Here is a 27345-nt window from a genome sequence, read left to right on the forward strand (position 1 = left end):
TAGCAGAGCCATGGTATAAAATAACTCTCTTCCACATAGCAGGTGCATGCATTAACTGCTCCATGGACAGGCAGCTCTTTGGCTCTAGCTAGGGCCAGGCTAGGTAGGCATTGGTGAAAGCTTCCTCACCTCCCTCCTTGCTGATTGTGCTCATGTCCTGACCAGCAGCAGCCCCATCTGTTGATCCTAGTTTACTGATCTTTCCCTGGTGCAGGCTTTGATCTTGGGCAAGCACTTAACCTAGTATCTGGTGGGCAGCCTTAAGCAAGCACCTCTGCAGATCACTAACCTGCTTGTGACTCCAGCACACAATCTTCCTGAAAAGGGCGAGCAGGAGCACAGTCCTGCCTAGTAAAGCTCTTCCATGCAGCTTGCTCCTACATACAAGCATCCGAACCCATGGTCGCATCACCATTCATAGCACGCTTCTGCCAGTAGCCTTGACTGCTATGCTGCAGCTGAAGCATCGGGTATATTCCCATAACCCCCTTAAGCAAACGCTGCTGCTGCTGAAGCTTATACTGGCTCAAAAGTAGACCCACACTAGACCTAATAAATGCAGAAAGGATTTTTACCTACAAAGTGCTTAAGGATATAATGAGAGAGAACATGGCATCTATTGGGTAACTCTACACAACCACCGTATCCAACTGGAGACCAACACACTAGAGTTGCATATTCAGTTACTCTATCAAATGCCACCTGCTTGGTTTACACTCCATCTCCAGCACTATACTCTTCAGAAGGCTATCAAAATCCCATGCATTTGACATCCAAGTGCATGGAAGATGTTGTATCTTGGTGTTAAACTTCATACTTGCTGACTGGTTGCTCCAGTCACACAGATGGAGACAGGTGGAGATGCCAAGATCCTCTGAAGGCTTTGCCTGTAAGATACTGGCTAGCAAAGCTTTGTCTCAACTCTGCCAAGGCAGCCCTGAGACAATCTTGCAACTTCTGCTACAAAGAACCCAAACATTACCACATTAACATAAACCAGAAGGAGAATCTGGCATCACTCACACCTAGTTTAATGGGAAACTTAGATGCTGGGATTCCAGCATTGCAGAATGGCTGGCTGCATGACCTATTGAAAGGCCAGTCATTGTTTTGTGACTTTGAAAACTGTCTCTGGGTCAGGAATGAATTTGGCTTTAAATCGCTAGCTCGGTATTCAGCCTATTCCTTAAGGCATGAACTGGGTAACTCTCTAAGATATGTGGAGCAGGAAGAACAAATCTACAAAGCGTTTGTAGTGCAATATCCCAGTTGGTGTATAAGTTGGTGTATAAACTGGATAAGGCAGTAAATTAGCATAAACTTAGCTGAAATCTTTTGTGAACTAGGTAACTAAAAGCAAAGGTGTGTAGCTTCAAGACCTTCCTGTAGGTGTAGTTTTACATTGTCTAGCATCAACAGCTTGATGTTGTCCATTAGCAGGAAGCTAGGTAACTCACTTGATGCCTTGCCTTGTAATACTTCCAGCCCAGCTAACTCCAGGAAGTACTCTAGTCTCCCAGGCCTGTTTTCCAAAGCTCCTTAGAGGGAGGACTTCTAGATAAGTGTTTGCATGTTTGTCTGCTCTACACAATACACAAACCTCCTGAGAATTGGGGAGAAGTCGTCCCGTCCCCCCCCCCCCCCCCAAACTGGGGAAAATCAGTGAACTGTCAAGACTCTAATTCCCCCACCTAAGGAGACCAGTCTTGGTCCACCTGATGTCCCCACCATAATGGGTTAGGGGTGGAGGAAAGACCTGCAATACCTCAAACACACTTGTGTTTGTGGAGAAGGTGAGACACTTGCTCTGCCACATCCAGACCCTACATGGAACAGCCCTCTAAAAGGCCCAAGGTACCATCTAAAGAATCCATGGGTCTTGCACCAAGACTACCAATTTTCCCACACTTCCTAACTAATGCTATTGCATCTCAATTTGGTCACCTACCATGAGACTGCTTTGCTTTGGGGCAGAGGGTTAAGAATAATTTAGGCAAAAGTACAAAAGGTTAGAATAGAACTCTGTTCCTTACAACAAACAGAGTGGGCTTGGGTGAGGGAGGGAGACCTTTGTAAGGTCAGGATATAACTAAAGCCTTTAGCATAAAGCTGGCAGTGATAGAAAGCCATCTGCTTGTTTGACTGAAAACTAAGGAAGTTTTTTCTTTGGCTTGTGTACTTGGCCTATTGACCTGATCCTCCATGTAGAGCTGGGAAAGTAAACCCTCCCGATGCTATTGGATTTGGACTGTGTGAGACTCTATTAGCTTTCTATAGTAGCTGTCTCTCCGTTCTACAAATCCTTGGGTTTTGTAGGTCGGACAGTGCTTGGCTTCTCGTTGCAGGGCAATGCTTCCTGCTCTCCTCACTTGCTGGCAAAGCAGATGGTATGTTGGCACCTCATGCTGCAGACTGTGTAGCTGGTCACCACATGGGCCTGGCTTTCTAAGAGCTCCCCATGCCACGTGGGTCTCTTTCCTTATGAAATCTGGGCTCCAAAGTGGGAACACCACTCCCCCTCCCCTGTCACCCCAAAATGTGAGTGTCTGTGCTGAGCTCTGTGGAAATCCTGGCTCTTGTCATGTCATTGCTTTATCACTGCCCAGATGTTGGAAGGCCAGGGCTAAGCCAACACATGGTCTCTACCACAACAGTAGCTTCCAAAATTAAAAATCCAGGACTCTCAGGGATGTGGGATTTTGAACTGCAGGAATTACAAGATAACTCCCCCCCCCCCCCCCGAAGTAATTCTGTCCTGAATGGACTCAACTTGCCCAGGCTAGCTGGGAGGAAATGGCCTTAACTCTCACTTGGCTTTTAATCCAACAGGCCCTTCCTTCCTTAAGAAAGGATGGTGAGGAGTGGCACTTCACCTCCATATCTCACTTGTCACTCTACTCCTCTAGCTGGCCAAAGAGGCCTTGGAAAGAGCTTAGGTATTTAGCAGCCCTCAAACACTGGCAGGTACAACATCCTTTCCAAAAACTCCCAGTCCCAGCTCCTGAAGTCTCCCCTTAAGGGTCCCTATCTAGAAGAAACAGACTAAGTGCCTCATGAGGCACTTAATCACACCTACAGTCAAGCATCTCTGTAGGATATGCATATATTTAAGCCAACTACTAGCTTCCAATGCCCTGAGATGCTCCCTCAGCAGGAGCAGTTGACTTGCCTTTTACCTAAAGCTTGGTCTTTCTCAGTCTCCTTATTCAGACCCACCAAAATGGCCGAAGAAGAAATTGCTGCTCTCATCATTGATAATGGCTCTGGGATGTGCAAAGCTGGCTTTGCTGGAGACGACGCCCCTCGTGCAGTGTTCCCCTCCATCGTCGGACGCCCAAGGCACCAAGGGGTCATGGTTGGGATGGGGCAGAAGGACAGTTATGTTGGTGACGAGGCCCAGAGCAAGAGAGGCATCCTGACCCTGAAGTACCCTATTGAACATGGTATTGTCACCAACTGGGATGACATGGAGAAAGTGTGGCACCACACCTTCTACAATGAGCTCCGTGTTGCCCCAGAGGAGCACCCTGTCCTGCTGACAGAAGCTCCCCTGAACCCCAAGGCCAACAGAGAGAAGATGACCCAGGTGAAGTATTGCAACTATGTGTATCTTCTGTGCGTGTGTTACAGCTGACTTGAATGGGTGTCGTCTTGGTTCTCTCCCCCCTTGCTTCCCTGATGTTTTATGGCAGCCATGCCACTTCTGCTTCCAGGTTTCTTGGCTGTCTCTATTTTTGTCTGATGCTGAGTGTCCAGGTTTTAAGGTCTCCCAGGGAACCAGTCAAACAGCACTTCATGAGACATGTCAAATGTCTCAGGTCTGTTTGAACCCAGCAAGAGCTTATCTAGAGTGAAACTCATAAGACTTCAGAAACTGTCACTTTTTTTTTCCTTTACCAGTTGAATTTCAAAGAGGACAGGTGAGGCAGAGGTGAGCTAAAACTAACATTCAGAGTTGTCTTCTGGACATACTTTCATGCCAAAGTTGTCTTTGACTTGCTCTAGTTGTCCATCAGCATAGTATCCAGGTGCCTGTGTAGTCTTTTATGCAGCTCCAAGATTACACCAGCATACTGTTCACAGCAGAAGTCCCTCTAGCTCAGCAGGGGGAGACCTGGGTTTTGATGTTTGAGCCCAGAACAGTCTCATCTTGGTGGTGTCTGGGTCTAGCCCTGGTTAGCTACAGATTCAGGAACCAGTACTTGGTTGCAGGCATGGACAGCTGATCCCTGCAGTACAGTAAAAATGTCTCATTTCTCCTAGATCATGTTTGAGACGTTCAACTGCCCTACCATGTATGTGGCCATCCAGGCTGTACTGGCCTTGTATGCCTCTGGCCGTACCACTGGCATCGTGATGGACTCTGGTGATGGGGTGACCCACGCTGTGCCCATCTACGAAGGCTACGCACTACCTCATGCCATCCTGCGCTTGGACTTGGCAGGCCGTGACCTGACCGACTACCTCATGAAGATCCTGACCGAGCGGGGCTACAGCTTCACCACCACGGCCGAGAGGGAGATAGTGCGTGACATCAAGGAGAAACTATGCTACGTTGCCTTGGAGTTTGAGCAAGAGATGGCTGCAGCTGCTACATCTGCCTCTCTGGAGAAAAGTTACGAGCTGCCTGACGGGCAGGTGATCACCATTGGGAATGAGCGGTTCAGGTGCCCGGAGGCCCTCTTCCAGCCCTCCTTTCTGGGCATGGAGTCCTGCGGCATTCACGAGAGCACCTTCAACTCGGTCATGAAGTGTGACATCGACATCCGAAAGGACCTCTACGCCAACACGGTGCTGTCTGGCGGCAGCACCATGTACGGCGGCATCGCGGACCGCATGCAGAAGGAAATCGCTGCCTTGGCCCCCAGCACCATGAAGATCAAGATCATTGCCCCAGTGGAGCGCAAATTCTCAGTCTGGATTGGTGGCTCCATCCTGGCTTCTCTCTCCACCTTCCAGCAGATGTGGATCAGCAAGCAGGAGTACGATGAGGCTGGTCCATCCATAGTTCACAGGAAATGTTTCTGAATCCTGTAGCAAGATGGAAGTGTCAGATGTGCCTGGGCAAAGTACTGTGTTCCTTTATGGAAATATTCCTTTCTAAGCTGTTCCTATCTTAAAGGGCTGCCTGCTTAACATATCCTATTTAAGATTGCTTTAGACCTTTCCAAACTAAGCAAGTCCCATTGCATATAACCTAATGCAGTGATCACCTGTAAAAATGTGCTAAACCCCTCGTACTCTTGACTCATCACAAGGTTAAGAGGTAAAACCACATTAATGTGAGGCTACGGATGTGTCATCGACTAACAGCATTCTTCCCTCTTCCTTGTCATTGTCCTGTCAGATTCTTAGGGCTAGAGATGAGATTGGTGCAAGATGTATTCAAGGTCAGGCATCTAAAGATTGAGTAATTATTCCATAACTCCTCTTCGGGGCTGGCAAGTGCAAATGTTAATTGCCAGTTAATTCCTGCTGGTACAGTAGGGAGACAAGGGGCCTGTCTGCTTTTTTTCCCACCCAACTGTACCAACAAATAGCCATGGGGGCTCAAGGCTACTCCAGGCTACATGTGCAAGCTGCTGTATTCATACTAATTTGAAGGAAATCTCTGTACATTGGGAAGATTTAAGAGTTTGTATTGTCATTAAGGCAAAGTGGAGAATTGTAACATGCAAGGATAGTCTTGTTATCAAGGGAAATTTAAAAATTAAATATTTAAAGTGCTTTGCAGGACTGACTGAATTTCTTTGGGGAAGGGATTGGGACAAGACTATATAGAGGCTTCTGCTTTCACAAAGACCATGCCTTTTGGTCCAAGGATCAAATGTTACACCTTTAGCAGGGATACATACTCATTTTCCAGCCTCCTGGCAGGGAAGAGGGCAGGACTAAATGAGTATCTGACATTGCAACCAGTCACTGGTGGCAGATCTGGGTATGTGGTAGCAGACTACTGGGGGCTGCTTGTCCGGACAACGCTGCCTGATTTAAGGAAATGTCTGCTTCCAGTGGTGGTGGATCAGTCAATGGCTGGGACTAAGTCACAAAGCTACATGATTAAAAAGCAGCTGGGTTTTTTCAGAGGTGCTGAGCCTCCATTGACTGACTGCAATGGGAGCCATTATATGCTCTGCATTTCTGGAAAATGGACACTGAGGGCAGCTCGACACCTGTGCCACTGTAATGCTTCCGGTGAAGAGACTAAGCTGACAGGACAGAGCTCTCCATCAGTTTAACCCCCACCTCTGAGAGAAGGTAGCTATGTTGGCAGGAGAATCTGTCTCTTGCAGACATGACACCCCCATGTAGACCATGCTAAGATCGGCATAACCGTCTTTCAGGTGTGGATATTCCACACCCTGAGCAACATAGTCATACCAAAGTAAGTGCATAGACCTGGCCTTACACACCTAAATCTGGATTAAAACTAACTCCAGCTACCCATTTCCAAAACTCTACCTGAAGGCTGGGCTTCTCATTAGTGTTCCACTCCAATCTTTAGGTTCCTAATATCTGCCCCATTCCCCAATTGAATTTGCTCTTGAGGCACACTGCTAGTTTCAGAGCACCCTCTAGGGGTGTAATTACAAAGGGTCAGGTTTTTTAAAGGACTCATTAGATCTCTTAAAACAGAGGTCCTTCATAAGATTTTTCAAAGGTGTTGAATGCCTAGAGATCTCTACTGAAAAGCACAGGAGATGGCCTTCATCTTGGGGCCAGATTACTTGAGGTACTTTGGTGCTAAAACTCCTGTTAGCCGTACTGACTTGGTATGACTGACCACCTCTGGTGCGGACTCAATCACCTAGCAATTGAGCCTGCTCTGGCAGTAGAGGCTCCTGCAGTGAGGTTCAGAAGTCCTTCATTCAGTCCCTAATGATGAGGGTGCCCTGCATAACAGAAATGCCCCCAAACCATGTTCAGATGCATTAAACTAAACCTCAGCCTGATGGCTGCAGTTGCTCTGCACTTTGGGCACAGGGGATCAATAGCTGTTGCTCACCCCCCACAGATGTCAAATGCTGGGCTAACACCTTAGGTGGTGTGAGGGTTTCTTTAGCTTGGGGTGGGAGAATATGACCAGGACTCCATTTTTGTTTTTCATTTAACTCAAAAGGCAACATCTAGCCTTTACATTTAAGTATAGAACAAAATGTGGCACAGAATTTAGAACAAGCTTCGCATTTTAACGTGCCTCACCCTGGGACACACAATCTTTAGCACTTGACTTGCTAAGTAACTTGCCTTTTATTTAAAAAAGTTCAAAGCTGCTGTCAGCTTCACACCGCTGTCTTGCCACCCAGAATGCCAGTGAAGTGTGAACAGATGGCCAAGAAACCCCTTCAGGAAGAGCTGGCTGAAGATCAATGGCCAGAAACTATGAAGATGAAAGCTTTCCACTCCTGTGAGACTATAGAGGGAAGCTGTCCCTTTAGAGGCCAGTCAAAGGGAAACCACCTCTTCTCCCACCACCTCCACAAGCCTTCCTTCTGCATCAGGGCCAGGATAAGGGTAAAAGTATTGTCTAATTTAGTCCTGTGTCCCTGAATTGTTTCTAGCTAAGAGTGACATGGCTCCCCAAGGAAATGCAATGGGATGTGTTTCAAATGTCTCTTTATTCTGGCTAATGCAAAAAAGTTTGAGATCCTGGGAGGAAGGGCAGCAATATCCCCACTCTTTCAGCAGCAAAAGAAGCCATTTGGCATGGCTAGAGCTCAGAAAGGTGGGCTAGTACAAGTGCTCACATAGCATGCAACCAGGAAAAAGCATTTCTAAAACATGCTGAAGTTTTTAAAGGGGGCGGAAGTGGATGGGCTTCCACTATCTAACCCCTGGGCCCTGGAGGTCAAAATTTTGGTTAAAGCAGCCACTGGAGGCCTGTCAGGGTTTAAGGTAACAGTATCTACATGAACATTAAGTCAACAGAACACATTGCTCTACATCAGTTGGGGTGTGTAATCGGGAGACAAATTTTAGGTGTGGACATATGTAAAACAAGGTCACAACATGCAGACTTAGGCCGGTGTAACTTTGAAGGGCAGGCTGGCCCTTAGTAGTTGGGAGTGATAGAAGGAGCTAGCAGGATCCTCAAGGCAACGAGATGCCCCATCCAGGCTATGAGTTGGGCTGGGCCAATTTTAATATTTTGCCAGTGTCACACTTCTAACAGGCTCTTGTATTCCTACCTGAAAGCAGGAGTGGAATGCTGAGAGATGGAGGGGGATGAAAGCGCCTAGCAGATGAGGTTGCAGGGCTGAATTACCCTGCAGCTGTATCTGCCACCCCAATGGCCCTGGCCCTGCCTGTCCAAGATAATCCGGTTCTGGCTACACAATCAAACCTTTCCAGAAAGTGCCCTACTCAGAGCCTCTCAACCCTTCCTATTCCTTTGTTAGCTCCACCTGTCTGGGAGGTGGAAATGGAATTAACTGGCATTTGTAGCAAATCCCTCTCTGTTAAGTCTGCAGCAACAATTCCTGCTCTTGGAAATAAAACAAACTCTGCTCTTTACAGCTGTAGTCTGAAGATGAGCTACTTAACTGCCGGCCAGCTCCATGTAAGCTGTTAATGGCTCCTGAATACATAGGGAGCTGGGAGCCGGGAGCTGTCTGATCAAAGGGAACAGTGTAAAACTAAAATCCGTGGAGGTATTTTTAGACAAAGCCTCAGACTTACACTGAACTTAAACTTAGTAGTCAGAGCAGCAGATCTGTGCATTTCTTCCCTCGGATGCTCAGCTAGGCTGTCTTTAAAGGAATATATTGAAATTAAACCCCTGGTGTGCGACAAAGGGGGAAACCTGAGACATAGTAAAGGAGCCCATCCTATAAACAGGCCTTCTCTGAACAGCTGCTATCTAGAGTGATGCCTTTCACGCATGTCTGCCGAACAAGGGTTTCCATGGAAATGACCAGCTTCTTCAGAGGGGTGACTTGGGGAAATGCATTCCTACAGCCAGCAAAGGTGAAAGCCAAGCACAAAGCGTGGGTGGGGTCAGGCAGGGCAGGCCCAGCACCCTCATGCTGTGGGGTTGCAGGGTTCTCAGCAGTGGCCCTTGGGAATCAGCTTAGTTGGACACTCCAGCCCTTGCTGCCATTGAATCGACCTCTTGAATGATCTGCTAGAGACTGGTTTCACGCTCGGAACGTACCTCATTTCGGCATGTTCTTCTGCAGCTACATTTGCCTTTGCCATGTGTACAACCTGGCCTAGGGTGGTACCTTCTACCACACAAGGAGGTCTAAGCATTTCATGAATAGGCATTGCTGCCCCCCAAGAGCTAGGTGAATGCTATCTGGCTTGAACATGAGGAGAACTCAGGCAAAAATCCACTCGGGTTGCAGTGTGTGCAAGGCAGGGCCAAGAATAGCACTGCATGCAACGTTCCCTCTAATTTTTGACAGGCCATGTGTGCAAAACATTTCTTCTGTGCAAATTTTTGTGCATGCAGTGTTTTGCCATGTGCGCGGGGTTTAGGATCTGTGTGCGTGGGCACATGCGCAGAGCTTAGAGGGAATAGTGACTGCAGGGTCCTGAGTTTGATCCAATGCCCGCTGGGAGCCTTTCTATTGACGTCGCTGAGTTGGAAGAGTCTCTGTCTTGCTTTGTGCCTAGCTAACGCAGTGATAAAAAGGAGGAAGCGAGTGTATTCATATTCACTTTGGGGTCACTTGCACCAGCTCTTCCTACTTAGTGTCTGTTGACCAACCAATCTAGCTGACCTCGCCAGGGTGATTGTATTTTGAAGCAAAGATTGCCTGTCCCTGGCACTTGGAAAAAGAGGAAGGCATGAGGAACAAAATACTAAAACACTCTGAATGCCACTTAAGATTTCAACGTGACAACGGAGACGAGAATTCTGATCTTCCTGCTACAAAAGCACAAGCCCCTGCTGCTTGAGCTGTAGGAGAATCTCCACAGTATAGGGCCCATGACACACAGTCAAGCAGTTCTGGCTTTGCTGTGGTGCCCATGCTAGCTCCATTCTTGCAGGACATGTGGTGATTTTACAAAGTCAGGAACTGAAGTGGGTATCTGCTTTGAATTATTACAGCCCTGACCCCTGGTTTTGCTGGTTAGGGACTAGAGGTCAAGCTGAAAAGCATGATGGGTTGGTGCTATTAGGTGCGAGGAGTGTTGCTCTATTCAGCCAACCTGTTTTATTGAATGCCTGTACGCAGAAAGAGGTGGCAGGCTTGCAAGTGCCCAAGTTCGGTGTTACGCCGAGTCTCTCTAGTGGCTCAGGCGTGCTCAGCTGCTCAAGGGAGAATTTAACTAATTGCGGCTGATTGATTTGGAGGAGTTTCCTGAAAACCAGCCAGCTGCGTTCAGGGTGGCCTGTGGCTGAGCCAATCGAGGCCCAGAAAGCAGCTAATAGCTATGGATTTTCTACTCTACCCACATCGCTCTGCGTCCTGTGCTCCCCCAGATGTGGCATCGGACGTGGGCCAATCTCGTGGCTTGCGGAAAGGGGTGAGAATGTAGCTGCTCATCTTAATACGTAGTGAGAGACTGCCCCTGCCCCAGCGAGCTGACAGTCTGAAGAGGTGAGACACACAAAGGAAGGGTGGTTTATCCTTGCTTTAGAGCTATGTTACAGAGAGATTAAAGTGACAGCCCAAGGTCATTCAGAACCTGTGGTAGTGTAGAGGCAGGATCTGAAGCCTGGTTTCCTGAGTCTTAGCCCACAAGACCATCCTTCCCCTTTTCTTTGGCAGTCTGTACTTCCTCGCACCGAGGATGTTGGCCAGCTGGGCAATTAAAATGGCTACGCATCGTGTTAAACAGTTGTCTTGTGTTTCCAGCCCAGAAAAAGCCCAATGGATTATGCAAGCTGCATTCCTGCAAAGGTTTGGAGCCATTGTTTCACAGTTACCTGGGGGCTTGACCCACGGGCCCAGCAAACTGACAAGCTCGGTGTGTCAGGAAGCAGGAGCGTCCCCTCGTTGCTTGGAGGATGAGACCCTGCCGAGCGAGATGTGCAGTAGAGCAGTAATGGAGCCTGTAGCTCCGTTTCAGAAGGAAAAGGCTCATCCCCTTGACTGGGATGTTAAGGCAGCTCTGGGAACAATCTAGTTCTAGTGGATTGCGTGGTAACGTCTCCCCGTTAGCAGCCACTGACCATGTGTGCCTCTTTCCATTTAGTAGGCCAGGTCCTCATCTGACATCATTACCGGAGTGTAGACAGAGACAATTCCTCTGTCCTGGTAGAATCATAAAGGGTGCAGGTAGGACGTGACAGCTTCCTCTTCCTGACCTATTCTCTCACACTATGTTGAGTGTAAAGGCTCGGGCTGTGAATATCGGGAGAGAACATCTTGCTATTTGCAGGATTCTCTCAGGGGAGGGTGGGTATGGACTACTCAGAGGCGGGAGTTTGAAAGTCGATCTCGCTACAGTTGGGACAATGGTCTTGTGGTGAAGACCTTGGCTGTTAGTCCAGCAACTAGCACCCTGGTCTTGGTTGTGGCCTCTGGATGCTACTGTAAAACAGTGATAAGTCTCCCTATGATAGCACAAAATCGCAACCTCATACTTGTGCCTTTTATCTGTTGCCTGAGGCTGCATTTGCCTAGATCTCACGGCAAACCTGACACGAGTTTGCAGAGATTTACTCTGTGTGTGCGGGGTTTTTTGATTAGTTAGCTGGAACCTTTACAAAGAGATGCACAGACCTTAAAAAAGAAAAAGAGAGAGGCAGAAGTTTTATGGGGATGAGGAGACTATGAAATGAATGGGACAAATGCAAAAATTCACCCATAACGTTACTCCCTTGAGATGGGATTGGGTCGTCCACCTGTGTTTAACTGCTGGGAAAGGGCGATAAATCTTTCCCTAGACATTTGCTTTCAGAGCACTCTGTTTGAAAAGTCTCCTCATTAACTTTTATCCTTTTCTTATTTAAATAGCTTGCAGTGGGTTTTTAATAATGCAAGGTTTAATAGTGTGACTAACTCATTAAGGGATTGGCTGCTTGGGTAAGCATCAGGCAAGAGGTGAGCAGCCTGGTACGCAAGTTTCTTTCCCTGCAGCTTTGCCAATAAATGCATTTCAGCCCTGACTGTCCGACCTTTCTAGTCCTCGGCACTTGCCAATATACCTCAAAGCTGTCTTGCTTATCCAGTCCCGGCATCTGTAAGAACTCTGCCAATGGCCCATAATCCTGACCTACATTGCATCCTTCTGTTCCAGTCCTACGCACCCCCACCACTCTGCCAATGCACCTCACCCCTGACCTGCACCCCCGCTACAATTCCAGTCCGGGACTCCCACGCATAGTTCTGCTGATTGTCCCCCCTGCTACACACACACACTCTGCCAATGCACCCCAGCCCTAACCTGCAGCCTGCACCCCCCCCCCAGCCCCCGCATCCCAGTTCTGGGTGCCCAACTCAGCTGTCCCAGGGCTCCTAAATCCTGAGCAACACGACTCCCGTTCTTCCGGTCCTCATCCCGATCCCCACCCCCTGCAGTTTTTTCAATGAGCCACCCTCCCTGTCGGCACCCCCTGCTGCTGTGGCTCTAGGGATAGTCTGTGTGTAGCCTGCTAATGCTACTGGATAACATGGTGGGGTGGTGACAGGCTGTGTAGTTGTGTGATTTAAAAGAGATTGGAACCCCCTCCTCCACAGCCCAAAGGTTGGTTCATGGACCCACCATGCTAGCTACCCCCACGCGCCCCTCCACCCTCAAGCTGGCATGTGGAGTCGCTGGCATTTGTGTGGGAGAACAGGGTGGGGTGGGAAACCTGTAGAGGCCGAAAGCAGGGTTGTGGACTGCACGGAGCTGTGGCCTGTAGTCAACACTGGGCTGGGGTTGCTGTTGTATTTGAGTTAGGTGATGTGCAAATAGAAAGCAATGCAAGTGTTAAATACGGCTCCCTTTGCCTTACTAAAGAGAACACTGCAACAGTGACCCTTTCCTTTACCCCTGGGCTACCACTCTCCTCTGCCTTCTATATGGTTTTCTCACTCTCCAGAAGACATTACGTGTCTCATTTGCAGCCACTGCTTCCCTCTTGCTTGCGTGTTTATTCGTGTGGGGCAGGGCAGAAAGCAGGTAGTTTAAAGAGGGGATCCTGTAATGCTTTAGACAGCCTAGAGAATAACAGGAGCGCCATGCCCTGTGTTAATGAGGCAAAGAGCCGGTTACCTAAGCTTCTCCGACAGCCACAAGTTGAGAGCTGGCAGGACAGTCCCTCCTCAGACGTCTTGGATGGAGAGAGAGGGGTGTGTGAACAGACCCTGATTGACAAAGAGCAGTGCCCACCGAGATGATAAACCCGGGCAGAACGCACAGGCATTGCCAGCTTATTTCATACCGAGCCAGTGGAGTGAAATGCGGCAACACGCGTCCGTTTTGCGGCTGGCTGGAACGGATGCACGCTGAGCTCTGCCTCCTGGCACGCTGGTGGGAGGAGCGGGGAGTTGGTTACGGTGCGCTCTGACCCCAGGGGGCTAGAAGGATGGGAACCAGAGAGTCCAGTGGTCATTCTGTGCCAGGGGAATGTAGCTAAGGGTGCCTGCCCCCTGACATACAACCCCCTCCCTCTGCCAGCCACGGATCCTAGGAATTTAGCTGCCGCACAGCTATGCCCAGGGGGCAGCTCCCCTCCAGCAGGAGAATTCTCTGCTGGGCGTTGCAGCCAGATTACAGCCCCATTGCACCACTGGGACAGTGCACAGGGGCCCTAACCTGGCCTCAAACATCCCTGTGGAGCTCCGAGGACCTATTGTCCGTTGCTTATGAGCACAGATAGGAGGGGTGGGGAGTGCTGTGAATATAGGGATTTAGCTACCTGACTTTAAGTACCCGAGTCTGAAACTGTCGCCCTGCACCAACGGTATCACCAGGCGTGTCAGAGGTGTTAACTATCCTGGTTCTGACTCACCCGCAGAGAGTTAAATTTATTCCCAAGTGAGAAGATAATTCCCCCCACCCCAGCATAATGGCTGGGCTGTCCCGCATGACCCCTCCTCGCAGTGATAGAATTTAGGCTGGGGTCCTAGCTGGAGAATTTGCTGAGCGAGGGCTGGCTCCAGCGGTCGTATTGTTCGCTGACACCAGAGCTGAACTGAGCCCAAAGAGCAGTTCAATATTGCAAGATATTGTGCACAAGGGGGCAGTTTTCCAAAGTGCTCCATGGTGGCCTACCTCCACTCCCCTGTTAAATCTCCCATCAACCTCTCTGGCAGCAGGGTTAGGCCAATGCTGAGTGGTTTTGAATGATCCTGAAGTCTTAGACTGTAAGCTGTTTGGGACAGGGACTGGATCTTTGTTCTTTGTACAGCTCCTAGCACAATGGGGGCTGGGCGCATGGCTGCAGCTCCAGTAGGCTGCCGCAATAAAATAATAACAATTCGTAATAACCCTCCTATCCTGGCTGAAAGACTGCAGTCTTCATCCGGCATTACCAACGTATGCGCTGTGCTCCATAGGACTCTGTTCTTTGTCTCTGAGGCATACAATGACACAATTACTGTCTCCCGTGTGACATTCAGACTCGTGAACACGGTACTGTGCTCCTGAGACAGAGTCTAGCAGCGAGACTGAGCGTCTGCGTGTGTGCAGATGTGTCGTGAATCGCTGCGTCTGCCGGCTCCTTCGAATAGACAGCTTTGCCGGCTTCTGTCACTGGAGACCCTTCACTTCTCTGTCTGCCCCCTGCGATCTCAATCTGTCATCTGTCATTTCAAAACATGCCCGAACACCACCCCGCTCCCTGGGGCTGATGTGCCCAGCGCCTGGCTGCAGGGAGAAGGGATCGTCCTGTGAAATTCACAAGTGCGGATTGTGTGCTAATTTTCCGCAGTTCTTAGTCAGCGCTGGCTGATGTTGCAGGACCTCAACTCTACAGGCTCCTGTATGGGGCTCCTCACAGGATGGTGTGATGGGGAGACCGGGAACCTTGCATCACCAAACATTTTTCAGCTTACCTCCCCACCCAGTCTCCTTTTTTGTATTTACAAGTGTCCTTTGAAAGGCCGCTCCAACACGAACAGGAGGTAACCGGGGAGCTTGCAGTCTATGGTAAAGAACTTGCTCCAAATATCCCTCCTTTATATGCAAAACCACAGGCCACTCTGTTTCCACAGCTGCCAATTTCTTTGAGGTCAAAGGCTGGCTAAGACCTGGCGTCCGTTGGAAAAGGCCCTGTTTTCGATGAGAAAAATAGGGAAAATGAAATTTGTTTAAAAATGTGGAAACTTTTTTGAATGAAAAAATGCAAACCGCAGCATTTGTTTATCTTTTTGGCAAAAAGCCTGAACGTTTTTAAAGAAATGACCATTTTTCAGTCACAAAAGAATCAAGAGACCCTTTTGTGTCTAAAAATTAAAAAAAAAAAAAAAAGTTTGAAAAATGTCGCTCAGCTCCACGTGGACTCCAGCCGAGTTGGGGGTTTTCATGCTGTCTTGGAAACATTTTCCTTCCTAGATTTACCCTTACAAACATTTTGAGTTTCTAATGTATTTGGTGTCGGAGTGCCTCTGGGTCCTTTGGATCAGTGCAGGATGCCCAGGAGATGTACTGGTAAGGTGGTTTGATTGTCCATGAGAGCATGGCTGTACCCCACAGGATGCTGGAGATGAACCAGTTCGAAAACAGGGCTTCAATACAAGCTCCTGGACGGGGGCTAGAGTGAGTGCCTTGATAGGAGGTTTCACGGTCTCTGATAGGTAGTCAGCATTAGTTCATGATCACATCTGGATCCTTGCTCGCAAAGTTCCCCATGAAATGTTCTCTACGGGTTCGATGAGTGGGCTGTATATTAGATTGTCAGCAGTTTGGGGAATGGTCTGGCTTTTTGTTCTGTGTCCGTACAGCGCCTGGCACACTGGGGGGCTGGTCCATGATTGAGGCTCTTAGGCGCAATGATAATCCAGATAATAATGGAGGAGCGTGTTTATGTCCAACTTCTGACCCTTCCTTGCTTTGGGGCAGTTTGGTCTAGTGGCTAGGGCAGTGCACAGGCAGTCAGGGGGCCTGGCTTTATTCCTCGCTGTGACCTTGGACAGCTCCCTCCATCTTTTTGTGCCCCTGGTTTCCCCTCCTACCTTCTGTCTGGACTGTAAACTCCTGAAGGCATGGGCTCTCGCCACTGTGTGTCTGCAGAGTGCCTAGTCCAATGGAGCCCGATTGTGGCAGGGGCCTCTGGGTGCTAATATACATAACAATGGTTTGCCTGTTCTTCAGGGGCAATCCCTATGCTTGTGTAGCTTTGCCAGCTTGGCTGGAGGGCTCACAGGAGAGCTGGTCTCTGTAATGGCTCCAACAGAGCTTTGCAGGGGCACGGGAATTAGTTCTGCACTTTTGGCTGACTCTCTAAGCTGAGCCTGAGTTATCGGCTGCTGGGACACATGGGCAAAGCAATCAGTCTGATGCCGCTAGCTAAATTACTCCTTCAAACCCAGCGGCAGAATTGGGTGCTAAAGGTCCTGTGTTCAAACCATGCTCATGGCCTGTGAGCGTGTGACGGCCGCTCCATGGGCCAGCACAGCAGGGACTGGACCTGGGGCACCCAGCACCAAAAGCACGACCTGCTGGAGCTACAGCATTCAGTTCATCTCCTCTGTAATCAGCCCCGAGGGCAACCTGCAGCACACGCTCCCTAATGGGACTAATTACAATCGGCGCATGCGTTGCTGAACCAAGGTGTGAGTTAGACCAGCTCCCCTGGTAACTGCCTCTCTCTGCTCACCTCTCAGGCGATGGACATGGGCAGCCTTGGTCCAAGGATGACGCTGATGGGACTTGCATCTGCGAGAGAAGTGAGCTGTAGCTCACGAAAGCTCATGCTCAAATAAATTGGTTAGTCTCTAAGGTGCCACTAGTCCTCCTTTTCTTTTTGCGAATACAGACTAACACGGCTGCTACTCTGAAACCTGGCTCTCTCGGTGTGAGATGCAGCTGTTTAGACCAAGTGACGATGGTACCAGACTTGACTCTTCAGCAAACCCCACACTGCAGCCTGATCTAGGCCAGGTACCGGTTCACAAGGAGAGAAGAGGCTTGTTCTGCCTCTTCAGGTGTATGATGCAGCTCTAATTTTGCAACGCACTTGTCATGCTTTAGAGATGCAAGTTATAATATGAAAGGGGGTGGGGGTGGGGGTGGGTGCAGAACTGAATCCCTGCCACTCTCAGCCTCTCCGGTCCACAACTGGAATCCAGCCCACCTACCCCACTGGCAAGGCGGGGAAAGAGTGGCTTTTGGAATTGTAATATATCAAAAGGCGACTCTTAGCACCTTTGTTGCTTTTCCAAATCCCTTTCGATCCCTCCCCTCCCCTCCCCACCCCCATGCTGTGAGCATGTGGCCCATCTACCCCCATCAGCCTTGGCATTTCTCAGCGACGTCCATGCTGGCGAACAGCGTCACGCACAAGATGAAAACCTGACTCTCTGGCCAGGCCCTCCGCTCCGATTATCCGCCGCCTTTGTGCTCAGAATGGAATAGCGCCGCTTTCAAATTCCTTCACAGAGGCGAGGAGGAAGGAAAGGCGAGGGGGAGAAGGGGAAAAAAACACCAGCCCAGCCACCGAGGCACAGATGGTACAATTAGAGGGAAAAGACACATTCTTCACACAAGATTATACCACTAGAGGAAAGCAAACAGTTCCATGGGGGGTCCTTTCCCTATTTTAAAAGTATATAATTCCTTCATGTAAATTGTATATTTAAGTACTTAAGATGGTTATGAGAGTGGCGGAGGACAGCCGGCACATGGAAATTAGAGTGTTTTCAAGCTTCGGAAGTTCAATGGGGCTTCAGATGATGCCATCTTTCTGATCCACACCCCGAGTGCCTTTTGTTTTCTCCCCAGGTGGTGGGGGAGGTTAGACCCGCCCCCGCTCTGTTCTTCTGGACTTATTATTTCTCCCACAGTGAAGCTGGCAGCAGGAAAGGAGAAAACAAAGGCAGCAGAGGCAGGTTCCACAGATGTGGCTGGAGTAGGGATGGTATCAGCTGGCTGATTCGTCTCTCCCTCCTCCTGGTTGATGGAACCCACCAGCTCGGATCTGGGGATTAGCTCTTGGTAGGGTGACCATATTTCCCCAGAGAGAAAATGGGATACCGTGTGGGGCTGGCCCAAGCTGCTTGTCTGAGCTCTGCAACCCAGCGTGGGGCTGGCCCGAGCCGCTCATCGGAGCCTCCCTCCTGCCCCCACCCCGCGCAGGTCTGGCCCGAGCCGCTAGCTCAAGCCCTGCCCCCTCCCCCTCAGGTGGGGCTGGTGTTGCTGCGTACCCATGCTCTGCCTGCCCCCCAGACTGAGGCTGGCATCGCTGCTCTCTCGGGCCCTGCCTCCCTTCCTGCGCGGAACTGGCATCGCCTTCCCCCCAGGTCATTTGTCCCCTTTGCTCTTGCCAACTGACCAAGTCGGCAAGAGCAAACGGGACAAATGTCCATTTTTGCCAAAGAAGTCGAGATGGCTGGGACAGGCTTAATAAAGGGACTGTCCCAGCTGAAACGGGACATATGGTCACCCTATCTCTTGTGTTTATGCCAGCTGGGAAGGGGCCGTATTTAGGGTGACCAGATGTCCCGATTTTATAGGGACAGTCCCAATTTTGGGTGCTTTTTTTATATAGGCACCTATTACCCCCCACCCCCGATTTTTCACATGATTTTCCACCCTAGGCGTATTCCTGCTGCAGGACAACATGGCTCTTGCTCCTTTCAGACCACCACAGTAGTGTCTAGAGCCCTCAGCTGAAACGGAGTCCCCATTGTGCTAGGTGCTGTACACATGCAGCCCCAGCCCCCCATTGTATATTCAGGGAATTGAGGCACAGAAAGGTTAAATGACTTGCCCAGGGTCAGGCGCGAAGAGGAACGTTCAATGCGTGCCCCCTGACTCCCAGCACAGTGTCTTAACTGCAAGAGCCTCCTGCCTCTCTTTTTTTGCCATCAGGCCAATTTCAAAAGGGAGAAGTGCATGCGTCCATCGCGGCTCTGCAGAAGTACGTTCCTCTCACCCTCTGGGGAGCTGTAGCAGCAAACCAGCTTTGCGATATCACGGGCACCGTTTGCTTGGAAGCTCAGAGAAAGTATCTAGTGTGAAGCCGATGGGATTAGTGTTGTTTTGATGGGACGCAGTCCCAAGATCGCAGCCTGTGGTTGCCTGGTGTGCATGCCAGGGAGAATATGTCTGTTAAGTTATGGTGCATTTTAGTGTCTATCCATTTAGGGAGAGTCTGTGAGATGTGGCCTGCACTGATCAGAACGGAAATCGATCAGGCAGCTACGAATACCTGGGGTGGGAATGCAGAAGTAGCAAAAACACATGCTTTGTTCTGGGCCTGTGCAGACAGAAACAATAGAACTGTGTTACAGAGACTTGCATCAGGCTAAGCGTGTGCTCTGGAGAATGGTTGCAAAGAGGGCAAAATATAGGGCTGCCTCTCTGCACCATGATGGTGTTGTGGGTAAGGCACTAGACTGGGATGCAGAAGCTGGGGGTTCACTTTCCCACTCTGCCCCAGATCTTTGGCAAGTCACTTAGTTTCTCTCTGCCTTTGTTCCCCACCTGTAAAATGGGCATAGTAACTCCTGTAAGCCCCTTGGGGTAGGAGTTATTTCTTGATCCACCTTACTCCTGGATCAGAGCATCCACACAGGGTTCAGCATGCTTTAACTTGTGCGCATTGACTTCAGGCCTTTGGTTGATTTGTGTAGACACAGCCTTTGTATGTGTCTGTATGATGCCTAGCACAACAGGGCCTCGATTGGGTCCTCAATTTGGTTTAGCTTAATTCACTTTGGAAGTGAATTAAAATAAACTGAATTAAGGCCACGTTCTTCTTAATGAGAGCATTCACATGGGGGCTTAATGTGGTTTAACTAATCCACTTTAAATTCACACCTTTAGCTAATTCCGATCAACTTTTCTGAGTATTCCCATGTAGACAAGCCCTTAGTGTGGCTCGTCTGCACAGGATCATTAAAGAAGCCCCAGCTTCCTGGCACCAAAGGGGGGTGCACATGCAGGTGCTCGATCTCTCTGGGTCACTGATTTTGGCTCTGTAACCAGGAGCAATTTCAAAGCACTTTAAATTAAGTGCCTCCTATATGAGAGTTTAATTATTACGTTATAGGACAGTTACTGGGCATTGGGATTTTTATAATTATTAATATCATATTAAACAATGAATTATCACAAACAATTAAAATTAATTACATTTCTCCACGTTAATTAAATGATTCTTTTGGTCGAGCGTGCGAGCGTGCTCTGCCATAAAAATTAAAGTCTCGTAACAGGAGAGTCTAACGAAGTGGATCGTGCGCACATGGTATTCAGTGCTTCTAGCCTTAAAGTCAGCCTTATCATTCTGCATTTCCCTGCCTGTCTGTGTGATCCCATCTGCTCATCCTCCTGGAATCCCCTTCTTCTGGATTGCAAGGACCTGGAAACTGTGCCTTCCTGTGGGAGATTAAAGAAACTCAGTCCATTTAGTTTATCCATGAGAAGGCGATGAGATAACTTGATCACTGTTTTCAAAGATCTTTGTGGGGAGGAGATGTCCGATAATAGCCGGCTTTTTAATCTAGCAGCCGAAAGCCAGATGAGACCCGGGGATTGGAAGCTGCTGATAAACACATTCAGGCTACAAATAAGGTGCACGTTTTTAACAGTGAAGGTGATTAACAACTGGAAGAATTTACCTGGGTATTGTGCTGGATTCTCCATCACATGAAACCTTGATATGGAGACTGGTTTCCTGTAGCTCCAAGAGAAGTCATGGCATGGATGCAGAAAGCAGTGGGCGCAGTTGTGTGGCCTGTGCGATGCAGAAGGTCAGATTAGATCTATAAATCTGAAAATCTGGGAACCTGGCTCAAACGCTTGCAGACCATGAGCTCTCTGCATTCCGAGTGCTGATCTCGGTGGGTGGGTCTCCCTTTTGCTAGAAGTGTGGGTTGGTGAATCAGTAAGGATCAGTGACTCTTTCCGCTGAGTCAGGACTGTGCCAGTGCCCCACAGAATCACAGAAGGTTAGGGTTGGAAGGGACCTCAGGAGGTCATCTAGTCCAACCCCCTGCTTGAAGCAGGACCAATCCCCAGTTTTTGCCCCAGATCCCTAAATGGCCCCCTCAAGGATTGAACTCACAACCCTGGGTTTAGCAGGCCAATGCTCAAACCACTGAGCTATCTCTTCCCCCAAATGGGTCTAGGGGGCACTGTGCTACTGGCAGTGCTGTGTGTTAGATGAGACATGACCCTGAGGCCTATAGTGCATAAAGAGACAGCCAGTGAAGTCTGCTCGGTGGATAGGTCCTGGGGACTGGGAGTTAGGAGACCTGGTTCTATTCCTGGCCCTACCACTGATCTGCTTTGCCATTAGGCAGGTCACGTCCTCTCTCCATGCCTCAGTTTCCCCTTATGCTTTTTGTCTGTCTTGTCTATTTAGACAATAGAATCGCTCCTCTGAAGAGCTTCTCTCACTATGGGTATGTACAGCACCTAGCACACTGTGGGCCTGGAGCTCAGCTGGAGGTCTCTGGATGTTACTGTCATGCAACCAATAATGAATAATTGCCTGCAAAGCCCACCTTGTGTGTTCCGCTCCAGCACCCTGCAATAACCCCATTTGAGATCACCCCTGGACACTATACCAGGTTTTGCACAGGACCCAGTATGTCATGGGCCATAGCTCAGTCCTGCAGAGCTGTCCAGCCAGTGTGGATGTATTTAATAAAGTTGCTGCTACAGTAACCCTGAGCCTTAGCCTCTGCCAGCAGTGGGGTCCACAGCAAGAGTAGGGATCCTCTCAAAACCTCTTTCAGCCAACCCTTGATGGCAGGAATAGGTTTGAAAAACCATGTTCTGTCAAGTCATCATCTGACCCCCATTTCCATGGTAGCTGAGCACCTCACAACGCCCCCGTGAGGCAGGGCAGGGCTAATATATATCCCCATTGTACAGGTGGGCAACTGAGGCATGGAGACTGAGTGACTTGCCCAGGGTCATACAGGAAGTCTGTGGCAGGGCAGGGACTTGAACCCAGGCCTCTAAATTCTGTACCAGTGCTCTGCCGCTCAGCCAGCCTTCCTCCGCTTACATAACAAAGGCTCTATGGCTCAGTCCTGCGCCTACTGCCATCCGTGGGGAATTTTGCTCTCAAATTCTGTGGACCAGGCTCAGGGCTAGGGGAATGTGAAATCCCAGCTTTCCCAGTGCTTGCGGACTGGATAAATCTCCCCATCTCCCTCCATTTCTTGGGGAAACAAACCAATGCGGACGCTTCTAAACCGTGTCCGCCATTAGCATTGGCCGCAGCCAAGCTGCGTTCTGCCTTCAAGCAGCTGTATGTTTTCATGCCGCATTTTCTAACCTCGGGGATTTCTGACCACTGGCACGAGTGCAGGAACACGCATGTCGATTCTCTCTTGGCTGCATGGGACTCAGCGGGCCCCAGCGCTTTCCTAGGGGGCGGGGTGGGGAGGGTTATCTAAGCAGTCTGCTGCACCATTGCACGCAGGAGTCACCCATCGCCTTGGGTCCCGATTGCGAAGCTGACAAGTTACCTCAAGTGGCGCTGGTGCTAAGCTGTCAGGTGGCTCTTGGAGCAGTTAGCGTCTCATCAAAGCTGGCGGCCTTTTGCAGGCACGGAGGGTGCAGCGTAGCATTCCTGTCGGGCACAGTTTATTCAGCCTGCCGGACCCAGCCTGACCTCTCTGCAGTCCCTCCTCCGGTCCCGAATCCTCAGACTGTCCGACACTCCCGTTAACCTACCGCTCCCTTGTAAGACCTGGTGTGCACCGGGCGTTCAGGGCGAAGTGCCCTCCTGTGCGAAGAGCCCATGCACCACTCAGGTCTCTCCATCTGCCACTCTTAGCAGGCTGCTCTCTGCTGGTGAAATTCACCCCTGTGTCTGCAGCCTCGGTGCCAGCCGAAGTGGGCCAGAAGTGGAAGATGGAACTCACACCAGACCTCGCCCTGGGTGAATTTCACCCTCTGGCCTCACTCGCTTTTCCCGGTTGCCTTGGGAGCCCTTCGTGTGTGTGTCTCTCTCTCCCTCTCCACTGTCCATCTTGGATCTCTCCTCCCACCCCTTTCCAGAGACTGTTTTCCCAGATGAGGTGCTGAACATCACAGCCAAACGAGGGGAGCATCCCCCTTTCGTCTCTCCTGTCTCATCTCAAGTGATTCCATCTTTCTCTTCCTCTTTCCCATTAGTATTTTCACCTTCTCTTGGACATGGCTTCCTGCCTTCTCTGCCATTTTCATCTCTCTTCCCTTTGTCAGGCCTCTCCTTGCTTTTGCCATTTCTTGACCTCAAGACTGTTTGGTAGCGATGCTGGTGTCATCATAGTGGTTGTCAGAGAGGCAGGAAGGTCTCCCGGACAGTACACTGGGCTGGGACTCAGGAGACCTGGGTTCTATTCTTGGCTTTGTCTCTAACCTTGAGCAAGTCCCTTCCCTTTCTGTGCCTCAGTTTCCCTCCCCTCCTTTGTCTGTCTTGTCTATTTAAATTGTAAGCTCTTCACGGCAGGGACTAACACAAATGGCCCCTGATCTCCCTTATTAATTATTGCCAATAATTAATAATAATAGTCGGTTTCACCCCCTACGAGGCCAGCATTCCATCATAAAGTTCCTAGCCACAGCGCGGAAGCAGGGAAACTAGCAATGACCTGAATTGTGCTGCGTTTGTTACTCAGATTCATTAATAATTTCATCTGAAAAGGCCAAAGTGACGCTGAGATGAACTGTACCGCGTTTATGGCAGGGCTGATTACAGACCCGTGGAAAAACAAGACTTACAACTCGAGGATGCCTGTTTAATTATGTTGTTGACATACCTGACTGTGACAGCCTGCAAAGTTGCATCTCAGATTACTACTTACACAACAAGAGTATCTCTTTGGAGGACACTAAGAGAAGTGTGTGTCCCCAAACCCTGGCCACGTACAAAAGGAAGAGCTACCTGCATGCATCATTTTATTGCTGTTGCAGTAGTGCCCAGCCATGGACCAGGTCCCCATTGTGCCAGGCGCTGTACAAACCCAGAACAAACAGATGGCTCCTGTCTCTGAGCTGACAGTCTAAGTACAGTTACCGCATACAATTTCTTGAATGCGCAGTCCTCGAGTTGTAGCATCAGTTGCTTCTAGCATCCTGGCTCAAGTTAATTCTGTTTGATTCTGGTTTGGGTAAAGGGAAGAAATATTGTTCATTTAACTGCAGCAGGCTCAGGGGTATGCGTATTGTGAATGAACATGCTCATGGGTTTATGCATTTGCCCTGCATGAAATTGCTCACACATACGTGCATTCGTCCCCCACCATCACCGGGGTGGGATAGCTCAATGGTTTGAGCATTGGCCTGCTAAACCCAGGGTTGTGAGTTCAATCCTTGAGGGGGCTATTTAGTTGATCTGGGGCAAAAAATGGGGATTGGGCCTGCTTTGAGCAGGGGGTTGGACTAGATGATCTCCTGAGGTCCCTTCCAATCCTGGTATTCTGTGATTCTATGAAATGCTCTGCCTCATTCATGAGTCTGCAGGGAGACTGCCAAAGTCCCAGCTCGGACGGGTGTATGATAACAAATTCACCAATCCAAACAGAGTTAAAAATGTAAGGCGCGTGGCCTGTGATCAGTTCAGGGTGAAGCCGGCAGGAGCCTGTTCATTTTCATGTGTTTGGGCTGCTCTGTAGAGACCTGATGGGTGTTGAAAAATTCAATAGCGCTTCAGGGAGATGTCCGCTTTAAACTAGGCTTCTGCTTTTTGCACCTCGTGTGAGGGACGTGCTGGCTGAGGGCAGAGTTCACCCGTGGGCTGAGGACCGGCACGAGGGCTGTGCAACCCTCTGCCATGTGCCTGAGAGTTCAAGGGGGAGTCACCAGGCCCACGCGCTTTGGGCTGGCCTGTTGCATGGGGCGAATTTCACCAGTCGTGCAGGTGATTATGTCTCCACCTAGTGGCTGGCCCGAATTACCATAACAGCCTGCTGCTTCTTACGCCCAAGCAGTAAAGCCCTGGGGTTTTGCAGCTGAGGGTCCCATTTTTGCACCCCACTGAAGGCACATTGTGTAAAGAAAATACTGCAACTCCCCTAAAGATATTGGATACAGTCATCACTCCGATTCCGGCTGGATTCAGGGTGGGATCCTTTATATGGGTTCTGATGCTCCCATTGCTGAGTCGAATGTGTGTGTGTATGGGTGTGGGGAGGGAGGATGGAACTGCCCTTTGCCCATTTAAAAAAAGGGGGCCGTGCCAAAGGTTCCCCAGGTCACTAGCCGCCTTGCCGTCACTGGTGTAAAGTAAAGGGATGTTTCTCCGGCTGGCACAGGAGTCCGCTGTGGGGGCGGTAGAGGGGTGGTGATGGGGCCCATGAGCAATCTGCTGGCTCCCCGACCTGTCAAAGCAGGAGGGGGCACAAGACTCATTGCATGGGCTAATCCAGATCCTAGCAAGCCGAGGGACGCTGGTGAATGAGCAGAATGGGAGCTATGACAGAGTGGAGCTGAAAAAACTTATACTGGGGAGGATTCCTCCTCTGGAAGCCTGAGCTCTGCGTAGGTCTGGGTCCTGCAGGTTGACAAGGGACCCTCCCCAATCTGAGCATCTGGTCCAAAGCACAGATGAGGCCCCATAGGGGTTGGATTCCAGGGCATTTTAAGGTGGCAGGGGGGTTGGGGAAAGGCCCAGGTCCCTCATCCTGGCCATGGACGCAACGGGGCCGGTTTTAGAAGAGGCCCATTTTCCTGGGAGCTGAGCCATGGCTCAGGTAGGATCAACCCACTCCCCTGACTTTGCTGGGGTCAGAGGAATGGGTCAGTAAGCCCCGTCCAGGGCCAGAAGGAGAAAACGGGGCCTCAGAGCAGATACGGAGCAGTCTGATGGGGGGAATAGCTCAGTGGTTTGAGCATTGGCCTGCTAAACCCATGGTTGTGAGTTCAATCCTTGAGGGAGCCATTTAGGGATCTGGGCCAAAAATTGGGGATTGGGCCTGCTTTGAGAAGGGGGTGGGACTAGATGACATCCTGAGGTCCCTTCCAACCCTGAGATTCTACGATTCTATGACTAGCTGTAGGGAACAGGTGCTGAGGTGGGGATTCAGCAGCAAGAGCTGGCAGAGCAGCTGTCTGGGGGGCAGATGTGCAGCCGGGCAGGGGATGGCTGCTGCAGGAGCTGCACAGGGCTAGGAGGGGACAGCTCAGCAGTGCAGCATCTGCTGGAGAAAAGCAGAAACCGGTGAACAAAGCAGGCCAAGTGAGGGGCCAGAAGAGACTGCTGCAGAGGCAGCAGGCTGGGCAGATCAGTGTCTCTCCTGGGGGTCACGCACCAGAGGCTGGGAGTAGATTGGGGATGGGGCTGCAGAGGGGCGGGTAACCACGGCCAGTAACACGGTGCCCTGGTGTGCTCCTAAAAACTAGCACTCGGGCAACTTTGAGTAGCATGGGCTGTGAAATGTCTGCAGATGGCAAGGGCTGGATTTATTGAATGGCTGTTCCCAATGAATGGAGAGGAAGGCTGGTCTATGGTTATGGCACTGGGCTGGGACTCTGGAGATCAAGGTTCAATTCCTATCTCCGCCACAGACCCCCTGTGTGACCTTGGACATGTCACTTCATCTCTCTGTGCTTCGGTTTCCCATGTATAAAAATGGGGCTAATAGAGCCATAGTGTTGAAGGCCAGAAGGGACCATTAGATCATCTCATCTGACCTGTGTAGCACAGGCCATTACATTCTATACACAGGCCATAAATTTCACCTGGTTGCCCCTGTACTGAGCCGAGTAACTCTCCTGTGGCTAAGCATTATTTCCCAGAAATGCATTTAGTCTTGCTTTGATGACCTCAAGAACGGAGCGTCCAAGTCTCTCCTTGGGAGTTCCAATATTTCCTTGGAATTATCCTTTGTTTCTCCCACCCTTGTCTGTTCAGACTGTGAGCTCTCAATGGTACAGGCTGTCTCTTATAAGGTGTATGTACAGCATCTGGCACAATGGCGTCCTGACCAGCTCTGCTAAAATATATGTAAAAAATAATGACTTGAGAAAAGCACAGTGCTGTTATTAGGATTAAATTTAACCTTGTCTCCCGATGAACAAATCCATCTGATTAACCTGCTGCAGGGAGAGAGGCAGGAAACGGTTCTTTCATCCCAAGAAAATATTCAAGATTTTGAAAAAAAAAATTTCCATCCCAAGTCAGGATTGAAAAAACCCAGACTCTCGAAATGTTTTGCCAACCAAGAAACTGCAAAAAGTTCAGTGTGGGTCCATTGAAACGTTTCTTTTTGATAACGTCAAAGGTTTTGTGTTGATTTTTGACCCTGTTTCATTGGTTTAATTATAATGAGCTCAAGTTTTGAAACAAAAAGTCATTTT

General features: G+C 49.7%; 1 protein-coding gene across 2 annotated transcripts in view; it reads left to right on the forward strand.

Moving 5' to 3' along the window:
• Positions 1–5028, forward strand: part of ACTL8 (actin like 8) — a 47669-nt gene extending 42641 nt beyond the window's left edge. For both annotated transcript variants that reach the window (XM_074934121.1, XM_074934122.1), the window contains 2 exons: positions 3198–3586; positions 4264–5028. In XM_074934121.1, coding sequence (XP_074790222.1) covers positions 3221–3586; positions 4264–5028 — 1131 coding nt within the window. In that variant the 5' untranslated portion in view covers positions 3198–3220. The remainder of the gene's footprint in view (positions 1–3197; positions 3587–4263) is intronic.
• Positions 5029–27345: the final 22317 nt, after the last annotated feature.

The sequence above is a fragment of the Natator depressus genome, chromosome 18 (genome assembly GCF_965152275.1).
Source record: "Natator depressus isolate rNatDep1 chromosome 18, rNatDep2.hap1, whole genome shotgun sequence".
Classification (NCBI taxonomy): domain Eukaryota; kingdom Metazoa; phylum Chordata; order Testudines; family Cheloniidae; genus Natator; species Natator depressus.